General features: G+C 39.5%; 1 protein-coding gene across 1 annotated transcript in view; it reads left to right on the top strand.

Moving 5' to 3' along the window:
• Nucleotides 1-18,033, top strand: part of LOC126272402 (nuclear pore membrane glycoprotein 210-like) — a 242,236-nt gene that overhangs the window by 37,422 nt on the left and 186,781 nt on the right. The window contains exon 4 of the mRNA XM_049975230.1: nt 15,118-15,258. Within this exon, the coding sequence (XP_049831187.1) occupies nt 15,118-15,258 (141 nt within the window). The remainder of the gene's footprint in view (nt 1-15,117; nt 15,259-18,033) is intronic.

Here is an 18,033-nt window from a genome sequence, read left to right as displayed (position 1 = left end):
AGAGAAAAATAACGAAACAATCCTGTTGCTTTAATTTGCTTGTAGCGTATTATGGACGTTGCGTTCAAACATGTAAACACTGTGAATATAACGAACATTGCTCATGTGCTTTAGGTATTTGTACCTCGGTACTTATTATTGTCTGTGTCCTATATGAGATTCATGTCTTGTGTTCATTAGCTGTGTGGGTGACATTTCTGTGTCGTGATACAATTAATAATAATGCTTCGGTGGAAATACTTCACCTACTAATCCCTAAATGTGTGTGTGTGGCTGACTTTTACGTCGCACATATATAAAGGTTAATCCAATAAATATAGATTGTTTTCTCTGTATGTGTATGTAATTTCTTTGCATTTCATAACATGCATAAAAAGTTTCTGTATAGAGTTTATAGGGTGTTCTCCTGCCTGTGTGGATGATGAATGTTGATTTAAGGTCTTATAGCCTAGGTTCTGTACTTATTTTGCAAACTTTATGCTGCATGTTATCTATTGTTATACTTAAGTATAGTCTATAATCGGTTGCTCAACTATTCAGTTAGCATGTGTTTTGTTTCAATTATCACTTTTTTTCTCTTTTTTTATCTTTTTATCTTGAATAGAGAAGTAGTATAGATGACAGATTTTAATTCAGAATGATGAAGAGGGAAGAACTAACAGTGTGAAAAGAAAGAAAGTAGATTGTTAGATAACTCAGGTATACAAAGAGTGCTATAAGTTTTTGCTGTGGCGGTCTGCATGCTTCCCGTTTTTACGCCAGCCTGCTGGCACTTGTCTGTTGCCTGAAAGTGTGTCCAGCTGTTCTAATACATACGGGAGGTCATTAACCTCTCTTGTTGACATGAATTAGTTTCTTTTGTGCAGACACTGGAAACAGTTTCAAATATTTCTCTTTTTATACTGTTTTGTGTACTTGTGGACCATTATTGGTTTAAGAATGCCCTAACAAATTTAAGTTTGTTTTACATGTATTACTGGCTTCTATTCTCCTGATATTGGTCCCCTTCAAAACGACTGGCTGCAAATTTGATTTTCTGCTGTTCTGTCATGTTGTCAGGTATGATGGCCTCAAACTGATGAATGAAAGCAACAGGATGTATACTACCTATGCTAGAAAAGTTACGAAATTTGTAAGCATTGGCAATATGAACAACAGCCTACATTTTTCTTGTTCAACCCAAATTTCGAGTTTCTGTTTAATGCAACTCCTATATTATCTTTATTTTTACTCACATTACTTAGTTGAGGTATGTTTTCTACCTTCTGTTCTGTATTTCTCTCAAACGACCCTAAATCATATTTGTATTACCATTACAAACAGATTATATTCGTTATACTTTACAGCTAAGGACTGCATTTTCGTCCGTTGAGTCTACGACTGATTTGATTTGATTTTACCAGGGAAGCAAAAACAGCATTGGTCAAGCTTGCTGCTGCCCGCACCCAAACAGAGTTTATAGTGCGGTATCATTCCCTGTGTCTCTAGTATAGCCAACCAATGCCCTTGAACAGTGCTTTGCTAGACACAGTTTCTCCAGATCTGGTTGATCTGAATAGTCTGTGTCTTTTAATCTCCAATGCCTCGCATTTGAAGGTCAAATGTGATGAAGTTTTCTCTCCTGCACCACACATCCTGGATTTGGTGTCTTCTTTTATTATCCCTGTTGTATGTGCGTGTTTTTTGAAGGTCCCGTGGCCTGTCAATAGTCCAACAATGAGTTTCATTTCTCTCCTTTTCAATCCCAGGATTGAGAGACTTCTCTTAGAACATGGCTTCGGCGTCAATACCACGCCATGTTTTTGCTTTTGGACCTTAGCCCAATATTCTACATGCTGTCTGCTTGTCCAGTCTTGTAATTTTATTTTTATCATCGCCTTGGTGATTGTCAGGACAAGTTCCGGTCCAGTAAATGGTGTCATTGCCCTTATCCTGGCCAACCTATCGGCTTGCTTCTTACCACTAATCCATGAGTGACCAGGGACCCACAATAGGTTTACCTTATTGCTTTGCCCTAACTCCACAAGGACTTTGTGGCATTCTGCCTCGATCTTTGATCTTGTTGCAGAGGCTGCCAGTTCTTTCAGGGCTGCTTGGCTGTGTGGATAAATGAAAATGCTACAACCTCTGTAGCCACTCTGCAAATTCTCCTCCACGCACAGCCTGATGGCATATATTTTTGCTTGAAACACAGTTGCCATCTTCCCTAGAGAGCTTGCCCTCTTCAGCTTTGGCTGCACTCTGTATATCCCAGCACCAACATCTTGGTCTGTTTTCAAACTGTCAGTGAACCAGACTATGTCCCCAGTATGGTGTCGAAATTTGTTCTCCCAGAGCTCTCTACTTCCAATTACTACATTGAAAGGCTTGTTGAAGCAGGTGGGAGTTGTTATATAGTCAGCCAGCATTTCCCCAACCATACTTATGTCTACCTCACTCAGTATTTTACTGTGAGATCCTGGATACCCCAGTAAGTTCCAGTTTTTGCCAGTCTTTAACCTCTGTGCTCCAGCTGCTGCCTCCATCTTTACTCACAGGTGTAATGGGCGCATTTCCAGCATGGTTTCCATCCCAGCAGCAGGTGTGCTGCTAATTCCACCTGTAATGGCTAAGTAGGCCAATCTCTGTACCTTAGCAAATTCCTCAGCAGCTACCTGTTGTTCTACCTTTTTCCACCACGCTGTTGCCCCATAAATGATCATAGATCTTACTACTGTGGTGCGTATCCAGTACATACTCCTGGGTCTTAAGCCCCAATTTTTATCACAGCTCTCCTGGTAGTCATTAGAGTACCTTTTGCCTTGGAACATGTGCTCCTTATGTGAGGGTCCACGATAGTTTCTTATTCGGGGTTACCCCTAGATATTTCACTATCTCCTTCATTGGTAGAGTTCCATCGAGAAGCTTGAGAGTCCAGTTGTGTGTCCGATCTACTTCCTTGTAAATGGTACTGCAACGGTCTTCTTAGGACGAACCTCTAGATCCTGTTTCCTGCACTAATTTTGCACAGTGTTCAGTGCTCCGTGTGCCATAGCTCTACATGTACTTGAAAATTCGCCAAGTATTACTATGACAAGATTGTCCACATATCCCTGGCAAAAGTACTGTCTAGATTTTATTTCTACAATGAGTTCATTCACCCAAGGTTCCACAGTAGAGGGGACAGGACCCCTCCTTGTGGACAGCCTCTGGTGGTATTGATTCAGGGTGTATACTACCGGGACAACCGGAAGATCCAGGATAAGCACGGGAATTTTTTCATCCAGAAGAAAACCGGGAAAAACCTGGGAATTTTTTAGAATTCCGGGAATTTTTCGTTGTTTTAGTTTCCAGTTAAATTTTTGTAATTTTGACTGGTAAGAATTGATACTCTAACAAAGAATATTACTGTAACACGCTACTGCAGACTAATACTGCAACAATAAAACATGAACAAGAAAAAAACGAAAATAAAACATAAACTGCAAAGGAAATGTGCCAAGTACAACAACAAAACACATTGCCCATACAAACGTTTGCCAGCAGCAAAATGTGTCAAAGGCTTTAGGAAGACTATGCAATGCCTATGCAATGCTTCATTACAACAAATTGCCTCCGATGGGCGTGACGTCACAAATGTTTACAGTAGATTCGTTTTAGCAGCTACGAGCGGGCTCATGTGCATGCACAGTTGAGTGGCATATGAGTAGTACCTTCTCCTGTTTCTGGCTACAGAAATGTGGCTGTTGACTGTGTAAGCAGTCGCAGCTAGCCACTATATGCAACCGGGAAAAATTTTACTGCCGCGCCCAAGCTGCCAGAGTCGTGCATGTGCAGCAGGCCCGGATCTATTAGGGAGTTGGGAGGGTGGTGTGACGCCAAATTCATATTCTTGAGGAGAAAAAAATCTTGTTTCACAAAGTGCCTAGCATCCAGGGCACATTGGTCTATTGATTACTCATATGATTTTGATGCACATCCCTGTTGGTTTTTGATCACCCTCTGTAAGTTGATTCCTGAATGAATCATAAGCCGTGTGTGACAGCTGTGTGGTCTGAGGCGACTTGTCACGGTTGGTGCGGCTGTCTCCGTCAAGGTTCAAATCCTCCGTCGGGCATGTGTGTATGTGTTGTCCTTAGCGTAAGTTAGTTTAAGTTAGATTAAGTAGTGTGTAAGCCTAGGTTGGTCCCATAGGTTAAAAAAAAATCTTAAGTTGATTGTTGAATGCGTGCATAGTGTACGTGATGTCTCTGTCAGGGGAATCCTCGTCGCATCTAGAAATAAACTTTCCTGCAGGCAAAAGGGGACCAGGCTATACAAGCTGAGTGGAGTAAAGCCGAACGAGTGAATGCCAGTCGCTGTCTGATTATGTTGTTGTTTGGGTTTGCGAATGATCAGCGGTGTTAAAATTACTAGGGAAATCCATAGATTCAGGCAACCAGAGTGCTAATAAACGGCTAACAGGAATAACAGGTAAGAAAGATTAAATATTATCTTCTCGGTGTATCCAGAAAAATGAAATTTTGTCAGAAAATTTTGGTCAGATTGCTACACTAGTTCTATTCTGGGAGTAGCGCGGAAAATGGTTTGTACGAATATAACAACGCCAAACCGGAGAATAATAAGGGATAACTAAACCGGTGATTCTGGCAGGGTTAGTGAAGTTAACCAGTGAATAAGTCTTGACAAAGGCAGGAATAGTTCCAGAGTTAATCATAACAAGAATTTTTGTGAAAACGAGGAAGGAGAAGAAACGGGGACATCACACAAATTAAGGAAGAATGTGGCGATTCCAAATTTATATAAAAATCTCTTACTACTATTTTTCGATCTCGTGCTTGAGAAACTGGAGCGCACGAATGAAATGTGAAACATAAAGCATTTTGCTTGCTGTTGGCGTAATAGGCATTTTATGTTGGTCTTCGTGAATTATGTTCTGTCGTGTTATAAAAATGACATTTGTGCCTAAACAGTCTCATTTATTTGGTGTGCGTTACAATTTCTGCAGTATTGAAAGCCCTATTTTCTTTTATCTAGCAGGTAGTGACAAAATAGACGTAATCTGATCGAGAAACCACAGCAGTCTTTGGTACTATTTGTATTAACAGCTTACACAGTATTAGACAATGATATTTCTATTTTTCATGTAGCAAATTGTTTGACGAACTTTGATGAGGTAATAGATTCTGTCGCGGAAAGGAAAGCACACCATGTAAGACTGTAGCAAGATTAGAGAGAAAGAATGCCAGGAGCTAAGGATTGAAGAATTGTGTACTGTATTGCTTGTCTCTTGTCTTTACTGGTTTTGTGTATCCTATATTTAATTTTATGTCACCCAAAACAGAAAGTTATTAGCTAACAGGCAATAAAGAGTGCAAATTTTCTGAAGAGTTCTGGTTCTTCCAATTACAAATAATTCCATCCAGTATTAACTGCGAGTGTGTTTTTTGTCGTTTTTTTTTTTTTTTTTAAAGAGGGGCAGGATGTCAAACTGGGAGCCTTACATTTCTTTGAACATATATGTTTTATGTATCAGCTTCTTCAGAAAGATGTGCACTACAAAATGAACATATTTTTGAAAATTCAATTTTTTAAAATTTTTGATGTTGTATCTCAAATGCTTGAGGGAGGGGGGGCACTATCTTAGTATTGCCCCGGTTTGGAAATATCGTAGATCTGAAGCTGATGCACAGAGCAGTCTGAGTTATAGAAGTGAAGTGTGTAGTCTCCACTTGACCTGTGTTTACATTTAGTGATTTTGCTGTTTCCTCTTCGTTTTCTGCTCTCACGTCAAATGAAAACAAAATGGATTTCTGAGGCTGGGAGCTAACAAATGACTTAAGCCGGGAGCTATCAAATGACTTAAAATACATTCACATAATTATGGAAGGCTAATACATTATTAGTTTCAGATTTTATTTTATTTCCACTTTTCTGACAGCCATGCATTAATCGCCTTGTAGAACAATGAAGTTATTTTTGTTGGTTTGCTAAAGAAATTTGGTTTTTATTAATCTTTTACACTGAGGCAATCAATGTGTTTGAAACTAAGTGTTTGGTTCCACAGTAATGGCTAATTTCAACTGCATGCTGCATGTGTGTATGTGTTGTCCTTAGCGTAAGTTAGTTTAAGTTAGATTAAGTAGTGTCTCATTTCCTAATCTAATACCCTCAACATCACCCGACTTAATTCGACTACCTTCCATTATCCTCGTTTTGCTTTTGTTGATGTTCATCATATATCCTCCTTTTAAGACACTATCCATTCCGTTCATGTGTATTAATTTAAAACATTAACTTTTCCTGTTTGTGTATCCGATCTACTTAACAATGATTTTGCTATTAGCTGACTACATCACGTGTACTGTGGTCTGAATATCTGCTGTCATCGGCTGGCGGGATCACGGGACATGAGCTATGACTGGCTTACAAAAGTGCATTGCAATCTTGATTACAATGGTTCGGGAAGTAACATACGGTGTTTGGTGGAATTCGGATTTGTACTTCCATAAAACGAGAATATGCAACGCACATATTGCTGCACATCAAAAATCTTTCCAAAAGGAGTTTTCTTCCCTGAGTTTCATTTTCTAAAGTGTCAGGAAATTCTACACCCGTGTATAAAAACTTAATCATTCAAATGATTGATAAGTTTTACAGTTCCTTGGGAAAATATACAGTCACTTAATAACACTGATAAAGTGTGTACTCATTCGGGAGAAAGTGAATTTTTAACCGGGAAATCCGGGATTTTTTCTCCCTTGTCCGCGTATACACCTTGTGATTACCATTTTTTCTTGCATCATTGTGGCTGCTATGTTTCTATCACTAAGCATACCACTAACCATGGCTCTAATCCACCTGCAAATGGTGGTCTCCTAGTCATGCAGTCCTGTTGCTTTAATCATGGATTCGGAGGTTGTGTTACTAAAAGCCCCTTTGATGTCCAAGAAGATGCAGAGGGCTATTTCCTGAAAATGTGCTTTCTCCATCTTTCCAACAAATTAGTGGAGTGCAGTTACACATGATTTTCGTGATTGGCATGCATATTGGTTTATGTGTAGAGGGACCGTAGTTAACCTCCTCTCCCTAACATGCACATTGACCAGTTTTACTAATGTTTTAAGAAGAAAGGAGGACAGAGTGATTGGTCTCACATCCTTGGCCTTCTTGGTATGATAAATTTTCCCTGGCTTTGGAATGAAGACAACGATTACTGCTCTCCAGACATTACGAATGATTGCTCCTGCTAGACTAACCCTAAATAACCTGCATAGGAGTCTTATTAAGTTCACTCCTGCTTGTTGCAGGAGTGCTTGAAAAATTCCATTTGGGGCAGGTGACTTGAGCAGTTGGAATGTTCCCATTACCTATTGGATTTTACTAAGGTCAACTCATTCTCCCTTTGAATATCTGAAAACTGATAGCTCACAGGGATCTCATCCTGGTCTATGTTGTCTGTCAGAGTACATTGAGGAAAATGAGTCTTGAGTAGTAGTTCCAGCTTTTCATGTGCTGTCCTTGTAAACTCCCCATCCTCTTTCCTTAAAGTTTTTCCTGGATTAGTTGGTATCCAAGTGAGGACTTTGTGAAGTCTGGCCTGAACAGCTGTATCCTCTATCTCCTCACAGAATACTTTCCAGTACGACTGCTTTTCTTGCTTAATTGCTAGATTGTATTTGACAAGAGCCTTCCGATATTCTGCCCATTGTCCTTTCCTTCTCGTATGGTGTCTTCGTACCTGTTTCCTCTGTGATTTCAAGTTGTTGTTTCACTAAGATATATTCCTATTCGTGCACTTCTTGGTGATTAAGCACTTGTCATGGAATGAGGTCATGTTGGCAGAAGTCACTGCTTCTGTTACCTCCTCAAACTCTACTGGATTCCTTATCGAAGTACTGAGTTCCGATAGGCGTACGTCAAGATCCCTCCTATACGCCTCCCAGTTCATTCTCCTGGGGTTCCTATAGAACATGGTCTGTCTAATGCCCATTTCAACATTGAACTTAATATAAATGTGGTCTGACGAGAATGGCTCTAAAGCCACATGCCATTTTTTGACACAACTACCCAACAAAGTGGAATCGAAGGTTATGTCAATTACCTCTTCCCTTCTTATATTCCTAAGTGTAGGTTCCTTATCTCTATTGAGGATCTCTTAAGTTATTAGCTAGAAGAAATTCTAGAAGGTTCTCACCTCTACTGTTGGTGTCGGTGCCGCCCCACACCAAGTTGTCGGCATTGGCATCGCATCCAACCAGTTTCGTCACCTCCTGAGGTGGAGGAGCACTGTCCTTATAAGGAAGATATGCTGAGGCCATTACAAACTCCCTCGTGATACCTTCTTCATGTTGCTGCATCCTGAAGGTCACTAAGACCCTAGAACAAAAGTCTGCCATCAGCAGGAAGGGGATTCCATTTTTTACATAAATGCACATTTCGGAGTTTCGTATATTTCTAGCATAAACCAGCTTACCTCCCGTGCTGCTGAGGCCTGATATGGCCCGTTTATATAAATAGGGCTTCTGAATCATGGCCATGTCCACTTTGTGTCTTCCCAGGAGGCGACTCAGGGCAGCAGTGGCTCCTTTACTGTGTTGCAGATTGATCTGCAGCACATTCGGTCTCCATCTATCTGCCATTGTCGCTTCTAATGTCTTTGATTACCCTGACAGCAACCTGTGAGAACCCCAAGAATAGTCTCAGGTCCTGTTCCTGCATTGCTCTCAGGGACTTCTCTCTGACTTCCACCACAAGGGTTCGGACTTTTGATGCAGCCTCGTGGTTGATTACCTTCCAATCGAGACTTTTGAGTTGTGAAAAGCTATTTTCTCAATCAGAGTCTCTTGAGAGACTTTTGGCACCGAGATTAATATCTTTGTGGTGTTGAAGAGCTCAACTGCTGTCTTTACCAGCAGCTTCACATCCTTCCACAGTGATATTAGGGGCACCTTTTCCTTAGTCAGTCCACTGTAACCACCCCTTCACAGACAAAGAAAAGAGCACAGTGATCCAGATAGACTCACCTGAATATGGGTCCTGGACTAGTGCCCCCCCCCCCCCCCCCCCCTGCCCAATCTTCTCAAAGAGAGTCATCTGCACAAGTTGCTCCTGCTGCTAGGTGATCTTGACCAGTGGATAGCCTTGCTAGATAACTGCCATTCTAAAAACCAAGACTCTAGTACTTTAAGTCAGTTTCCCTAGGGAGTCTTAGATTCCTCCCTTGTTCTCTTACTGCCTGCCCTCGATGTAGAGAGGGTTTGTGCACCCCCTCCACCCTGGGACTGTCTTGTCTTGGAGGTCTTGGGCTCAAGCCCTTTAAGTTCCCTCCCCTTTTGTTGAACAGGTCTGTCCCCCTGCTCAGCTGAGGGGATGATTTCCATCGGTTCCAGCCTCGATGTTTGGGTGTCTGATGTCTAAACTTGCCCCTCAGTATTACTATCTTCTTTCATGTCCATTTTGGTCCCACAAGAGTTGGGGATCTAAACGGTCCACACCCCTTAAACCCCATGTGGTGCAAGGCCAATTACTCAGGGAGTTGCCCGGTATCCCTGAGTCTCTGTTCATGACACATCTTCTCATGTGCCATGCGCCCCTTGGCACAGATCGCATCACACCTTGGGTGGGGTATTGAGGAGTTGGGAAAGCTCAAGGAATGGATGTGGGATGACAGGTTGTTGTGGGACACATTTGGTCTGGTCCATCAGCTAAGACCTTACTGACCGTAGGTTCCCACTGCCGCCATAGCCCTCAGCTTCCCGCAAACAAACAAGCCTTCCCACCCTCACAGGCAGTGCTACTTCAACGTGGTGTCCCCTGGGGAGGAAGTCTACAACTTGTTTGTTTTGCTTTTCATGGGTGCCTTTGCAAGTTTTGTTTATTTTGCTCTGATCATTACTTAATTTAATGACTTCATCCCTAACTAACAATACAAAAGTATATTGAGCTTGCATGGGATAATTTATTTTCACTATTTCATTATCAGTCTTAGATTAACCGCTTTCTTACACTTACCTAATTTTTATCCCGTTCTTCACCCTTTTCTCACAATCCCCTATTCTTGTTTCACGAGACTCAACTCTGTTTTCTAAATGTTTAGACTCACAAATAATTTTTGCTAAGTCTTCATTTGTTGCTTCTATTTTATCAGCAAGTAATGTTTGCCCTTGTTCTATCTTCTCTTCTAGCCATATTTTTAGTTCTTTTTGCCCAGATACTAACTCCATTAATAATTCAAACATAATTTGATTATTATCGTATGTAGGCACTGTATCAGCTGATGCTGTTTTACTCTTTTTACAAATTTCATCTGGCATGCCCTGCCTCTTCCATTCTGAGGCTGCACTACCTCTTTACTTCTCAGATTGTACCACGTTTCACTTTCCCCTGACATTTTGTTATTAAATAAATTATTATGAAGCAATTTAACAGTATTCTAAAAAAATCCCTATGGTTGTCAGTATTAGCTTCCTCTTGCTAGCTGTGAAGTGATTAGCGTACATGCTACCTCCTTCTCCGACGCGGTGCTGCTGCTCACCGCCTTTTTTCTTTTTTCTTTTTTTTTTGTTGGGTGTCTTTGGTTGCCATAGTCGACCACAGATGCCAATCCCTGCTGTTTGCCACTCCCCGACGTTGGACTGCAGCTGGTGGAGGCGACAGATGTTGCTTCCAAATCCTTTGCGTCACCTCACCTGCTGTACGCTGCTCTGCTAACTGCTTCCTGAAGCATTGTTTCTCGTAGCGGTGAAATAAAGCATAATCCATTTGGACCGTGCACACACATTGTAAACCCTTTGGACCGGACCACACACTTATGACTTTGCACTTTCATTTGCCCTTTCGGTTTCAACCACGCAACACTGATTAATTAGAAGCATTTATAAATTTTGTTGCCCAACAGTTCAAAGAAACTTACAAAAGTTCAAACAGATTATAATATCACAGTTCACACAGTGTTGCTTTTTATCTTTTTCACTGTTTATTCACTACTGATTCGAGGGGTTTGCGATAATTATTACAGTTCACTGTTCTCACTATGATTTTCACGTCTCACCCAGTTCACAGTTCTCGTTAACGGATAGTAGTCTTTTCTTTAAATATACATTCCCCTGCCAGGAGATGCCATTGGAAATCGAAGAACGAGGGGGATGTGTCATAGTCCTGGCTGTGTCCTCAAGTATTTTATCTTGCGACAGAAGGGACACGCTGATTCAGTCATATATTACTGAGGAAGGAATTGCTAGAAGCTCACCTTAATGCAGCTTGATACACATTAAGTAGCATATGGTACCAAAATGGGGTGAGGTACAAGTGACAGATGATACAGTATGTACCTGTCCTGTGGGTGAGTCTGCCAATTGTACTGAATTTGCTTATGATTGGTCGGCACAATCAGGTGTTTGGCTTGTTCGCGAAGACAACTAACAAGTTTGGAAATGATGGGATGCTTTTTGCCCAGATCAGTCGTGAAAAAAATCATTTCAGATGAATGTAGCAAGTAAAAAATACAGAGAGGAAATATCAAATCTAAAAGTAAAACTAATGGCATTTTAAGGACTGCTTGCAATGATAGCAAAGATATGGGTTAATGACAACCAAAAGAACAGATTCAAATGCTTTTAAACTGTTCTTGACTTCTAAATATATTCTAAATAATTTTCACTTCTGTTAGTTACATATTTCTCCATAACAATTGGTTCGTTACAATGTTTTTAAAAGTAATTTGAGAGCAAGAAGTACAACATAATTATTACTTATAACTTACATGAAAAATTCATTGTGGACATGTCATTATAAACCTGGAGTCTTCTTTATTTTTGTATGACGCAAGTGAAGTTTTTGAATTCTGGTTTTCTTGAAAATTAAATTCTTCGTTTTTTTTTGTTATTGGCATTAGTTTATTTATAATGATATACAAAATATTATTTTTGACCACACCCAATGAATATTGCAACTATACTGTCACAATTATTTATTGGAACTGTCTTGTTTTATGAAATAAGATCACACCAAAATTGTTCCAAGATTTTTAGAGCTTTCGGAGTTTATATATTGAGTGCCATAAATGTTAATCTTTAATTAATATATTTACAGTCCTGAATTTTAGATCGTATCAGTTTGTGCTCAGATCTATAAAAATAGAAATGAAATAATTATTTAAAACATTTGTAATTTTATATTGTGATTAGAAAAATTAAAGAAAAAATTTAACAGCTGTTTCAGATGGGACAGAAAGGTATCTATAATCATTTAACTGAACTCTATGTATGAAAATATGAAAAAATGATCTGGTCAGTACTGTCTCATGATAACAAATGAAGACACTAATACCCACCAAAACAAACTCTTGTACATTAAAAAATGTTACAAGGTGTCACACTGCAATTATCTAACATCTGAAATTAACTATAACCAAAACTACAACATAAAAACTAAACTACATAAATTTCAATATACAGGATGTTAAAAAATGTATTCCAATGTTTTGAGAGACAGCAGAATGAGCAAAATAATAAAAAAAAAGGTCCAGTAAAGGCCCGTCAACACACAACGATCTGTCTGCGCAAATGTCTGCACACATCACATCTGCGCAGACAGATTGTTGCATGTGGACAGAAGATTTGCACCAACCTGAGGTGTGTGCAAACCTGGAAGTTGGAGTTGGAGGTTTGAGCGAAACCTCTCAAATCTGTGGGTTCAAACCACATCTGCGCAGACAAGTTGGAGCGTGTGGACAGGAGATAGCCGCAAATCAGGCGCGAAACAGCTGTTTGCTCAGTCTAGTGTTTGTATTTGTGTGCACAGGGCATTAGAATGGCTGATACTCGTCAGTGTTCTCGAGAGTTTGTTAGTGAATTCATTGAAATATATAGAAACCACCCATGTTTGTGGAAGATTAAAAGTAAAGAATATAGTGACCGAGACAAAAAGACAGCACCATACAATGCTCTAATTGAAAAATTGCAGGCAGTTGACACTTCCGCAAACAGAATTTAAAAAAAAAATTCGTTGCGAACTGTTTACCCAAAAGAGTTATCCAAAGTTCAGAAATCTAGATGATCTGATGTAGGAGTAGATCAAGTATACCAGCCAACGTTATGGTAGTTTGATCTGCTTGGCTTTCTTAAGGTTCGCCCTGCAAATCTCGCAGTAAATTTATGTGAAAAAACTGCTTTCGCTTCAGCAGCCACTGTCTACACCATTTTCACCGCTTTCTCTGTTTCCTGTGGTTGGTCTGACTGTTTTTTGCAACACAAGATGCGAACACAGACCACAACAGAACTTCCTCCATTTCTATATTTCAAAATAACGGAATTAAATTTTTGACGTTTACGGGGAGTGTAGTCGCTTGCCAGTGATATTTCTTTTCTACACCGACAGATGGCGGGTGAGTAGTAGATTGGGGATTGTGTCGTGTGAACACACCACATTTGCAGTGATTTTTTGCATGTACAGACATCTGCGCCGATGTCTGCGCAGACAGAACAGATCGTTGCGTGTGGACTGGGCTTAAGCATGGGCTATATAAAATGCATACCTTAAGAGCTATGAGCACTTGTTCATCTTTGATTCTGCAAAACACATTTCTTTTACTCCAAGCTCTTTGATTTTCATGGTTTGAAAGGTGGTAGTGTGGGGAAAAAAAAATAGAACAGAAATCACCATTAAACAAGGGCCCTGAAATGCATTCCTTAACAGCTATTAGCACTTTTTTTTAACGAGAAAATGTGTGTTTCACTGTAGCAAAGATGAACACTTGTTTATGCTCCTAAAGGTACACATTTTATAGCCCATATTTACTACATTTTTTCCCTTGTTTTGATGTACACTACCACCTCTCAAAATTTGGAATACTTTTTTTAACATCATGTATATGTGTTACAGTATGTTAAAGAGTGAAGAATAAGACCAAAAGGATACATTGCTAAAGTCTTGCAAGACAGTTGTGGTGCCTGTATTATTGTATGGATGTGGGATCTTATATTGAGATATGTTAACTTTGATTGTATCTTCACTACACTTCTGTAATTCATTGGGGAAATTATTGTATCCCTTGATCAAAGAAACACACCTACTAGGTGTGATTGGCTTAATTTTATGAAACTGCTTCTCATGTTCACATTTAATACTCAATACAGATTGGAATCATCCTACCTTCGAAATTAACTGTAACATTTGTTTTGTCAAACTTGCACAGTGCCTTTATAACATAAGCACTACCTCCTGATGTTCTGAATCCATTTGTTAACAATTAGAAAATTATGTTTCTGGCACTGTAGGTCTAATCTAATCAAGCCAAATGTAGGAATGGGAAGGGGCTTCTTTCACAACTCGTTACAGGGTTACAGCAATAATGGCATTTTAAGTAGTAAATAATTTAAATTGAAGCTACAGTTCATCATTTATGCTGTAATTCAAATATATTTTACCTGTAGCAGTCTTTGATAAATCAGTTTTAATGCCAACACTGGCCGTGCACCTCTGCCAGCTTTGTTTTCGACATTTACCAGTAGATGGCTAAAGTGTCTGTACCTCTATCCTTAATCACAATCAGCTCATTTTTGCATTTTGTTCTCTTTTTTCTCTCCCCTTTTACAGTGCATACTATTCAAATCAAAAAATAACTGTCAGTACTCAAGGAAAGTTGCTACTCCACTATATGATGAGTAGCAACTACACAATATATTGTTATTCCTGTTTAGAATATTAATCAAGAGATTCAGAGCTTCACAGGAGATAAAACTCCTTACTAAAAAAACGTATTAGAAGTAAAATTAATGCTGTCGAACTCCAGCTTGCAGAAATATTCCAATAAATGTACATTCCAATAAATGGACATCTATCTTTTTTTGTTACAGGACCATAAATGCAAGTAGAATGTAAACGGTTTGAACATTGAAGTGAGCAACAAGATTTTATGCAGTAGTGTTTTTCTGTTGATTTTATTACAGCTTAGCTATTAAATTGCTCAATTTGGAATGGAATAAGCGCTTTTTTTCTTTTCTTGTGTATATATTAAGTTTTTTTTATACATTTTTAATGTAGTTAGATGCTGCCATAAATTTGCCTGCAACAGGTACGAAAAATTATATCTGGTGTCCATTACCTTAATACTCGCTCGTTTATTTTCTTTTGCAGATATCTGTACGTCTGCCACAGGAAGAGTATAGCAATATACCACCTATTCAAGTAGAACTTATGATTGTGGCTAATTTATTAATAATGCCTTCCGATGCGTACATACTTACTGGAGATTCTGTGAAATTCCACATTTACCAGGTAAAATATTATTTTGTATTGCAGTAAAATTGTTGAAGTCATTTTTGAAAATTTAGATGTAGTGGTAATCCACATTTACCCTAGAAATTATAATGGATGTTACAATTTAGTCTGTAGAGTCAGAATGTAATGACATACCTCTGTTAAAGTAGGGATTTGTTCAGGACCAAATACTGTGTGGTGAAATAAACCCACTTTAAAAGTGTCTTAGTAAGTTTTTGTTTTTGTACATTATGCTTCATAAGGATTACATTTTAACTCTACATGGCTTTTAAAACTAATAACAAAAGAAATGTTCCTCCTCCTGGTCTCCATTGTAACAAAAGACTGTGCATGTTAATGACTGAATCAACCTTTGCTACATCACTCTCCTCTGTATCCTCTCATCAAGTATGCATTATCTGTGTTTTCTGCTGTATCCAACCCACATTTTCAGTCAGCTTTGTGTCTAGCATATTTATTCTGCAGCCGAGCTTTTCCCGTGGCGAAGCATAAATACATAAATTGATGAGGAGCAGATGACATTGTGATTAATAACAGTCATAACTTGGTTTAGTCAAAATTACAATCCTGAAACAAGACGGAGCTGTATAATACTGTTAGGTTGTGACTGCAATCAAGCCCAAATACAAAAGTAGGGTCATTACTGAAGTAAAACACCTGGCACTGAAAACACTTTACACTGAGGTGACAGAAGTCATGGGATACCTCCCAATATCTTGTCGGGCCTCTTTTTGTCTGGCATAGTGCAGTAACTTGCCATGAGATGGACACAAGAAGTCATTGGAAGTCTCCTGCAGAAATATTCAGCCATGCTGTCTCTATAGCTGCCCATAATTACAAAAATATTGCTGGTGCAGGATTTTTTGCATTAAGTGACCACACCATTATGTCGCATAAAAGTTCAATGGGATTCTGTTGGGTTATCTGGGTAGCCAGATCATTTGCTCAAACTGCCCAGGATGTTCTTCAAACCAGTCATGAACATTTGTGGCCTGGTGACATGGCGCATTGTCATCCGTAAAAAATCCATCATTTTTTTGGGAACATGAAAGTGTTGAATGGCTGCAGATGGTGTCCAAGTAGCTGAATGTAACCATTTCCAGTCAGTGATCAGTTCATTTGTACCAGTGGCCTCAGTACACACCCCAGTAAATGCACCATTACGGAGCCACCACCAGCTTGCACAGTGCCTTGTAGACAGCTGGGTCCTTGACTTTGTGTGGCTGCCCTACCATCAGATCTTATCAATTGAAATTAGGACACATCTGACCAGGCCACTGTTTTCTAGTCATGTAGGGTCCAACCAATATGGTCACAAGCCCAGGAAAAGTGCTGCAGGAGACATCGTCTCATTAGCAAAGGCACTTGTGTTGGTTGTCTGCTGCTACACCCCATTAACACAAAATTTCACTGCACTTTTGTAACAGATACATTTGTCATATGTCCCACCGTGATTTCTGTGATTATTTGTCTGTCAGCACTGATAACTCTACACAAACGCCGCTACTTGGTTGTCTAGTAAAGGCTTTCAGCCACTGTGTTGTCCATGCCTGAAATTTAGTATACTTGGCACACTTGACATTGTAGGTCTCAGAATATTAAATTCCCTAAGAATCTCTGAAATGGAATGTTCCATGTGTCTTGTGCTGACTATCATTGCACATTCAGAGTCTGTTAATTCATGTTGTGCAGCCATAATCACTTTGAAAACCTTTTCGCATGAGTCACCTGAGTACAAATGACAGCTTCGCAAATGCACTGCCCTTTTAGACCTTGTGTACGTAATACTACCATTATCTGTATATGTGGATATTGATGCCATGACTTCTGTCACTTCAGCGTATTACAGGCATTAACGTAAAGAAGGAACAGAAGTGCCTCCTGAGTGCTGCTGTTTATATAGACATAAAATATTCTAGAATATGCAAATACTACAGACTTAAGAAATTTCTAGAATCTTTTAGAAATGGTAAATACTATATGACAGATATTAGCTGCTGAACAGATTTGAAATGACAAACTGCAACATGCCACCCATCAATGCTAACTGTTAGTCCACACTGCATGTAACAGTTCTCAGCATTGCTCCCTCTCCCGGGCAAACAGTAACCTGCTATTTCAAAATTTCTCATTGGAGTACGGTGACCTACTGTGTCAGAAGTTCACATTGGATCCAAGTCAGCATCCTAGATCTAGATCTTCCCAGTGGTCCTCTTAATGGCAGTACTAGAGATTCCATGGTTTGTTTCATGTTACCACACCCTTTGCGCCATGATATTTACTGTATAGAGGCAACATTGATTCACAGACAGGCACAACAAAAATATTGATATACATTTAGCTAGTGTCCAAAAGGCCGACTTCACACACACACACACACACACACACACATACTCACTCACACACACACACACACACACACACACACACACACACACACACACACACACAGCACTAGTCGTACACACCCACCTCTGTCTAGCCATTGTTGTTATTCCATCCTGGACTTTACATTGTGTGATATTGCATTTTTACTGATAACTTTGCTGTTCTAGCTACACGATCATTGAGCAATCCTTCAGTTATCTTGAATGAGAAACCCTCATTGTCGATCTGTGGCTCAGGACAATATTAAAGCTTAATACGATATGGAAGACATGGATGAAGTTTCTGTGGTTGCAGTGATGCAGTGCCACAATCCTTCAGTTCGTATGTGATGTCCACCAATCAGTCAAGAATACAATATGGTCCAAAGCAGCATTTTAGTAACTT

Source organism: Schistocerca gregaria, chromosome 5 (genome assembly GCF_023897955.1).
Source record: "Schistocerca gregaria isolate iqSchGreg1 chromosome 5, iqSchGreg1.2, whole genome shotgun sequence".
NCBI classification, from domain to species: Eukaryota; Metazoa; Arthropoda; class Insecta; order Orthoptera; family Acrididae; genus Schistocerca; species Schistocerca gregaria.
Note: the sequence above shows the minus strand (reverse complement) of the source record. Positions and strands in the feature narration are given on the sequence as shown.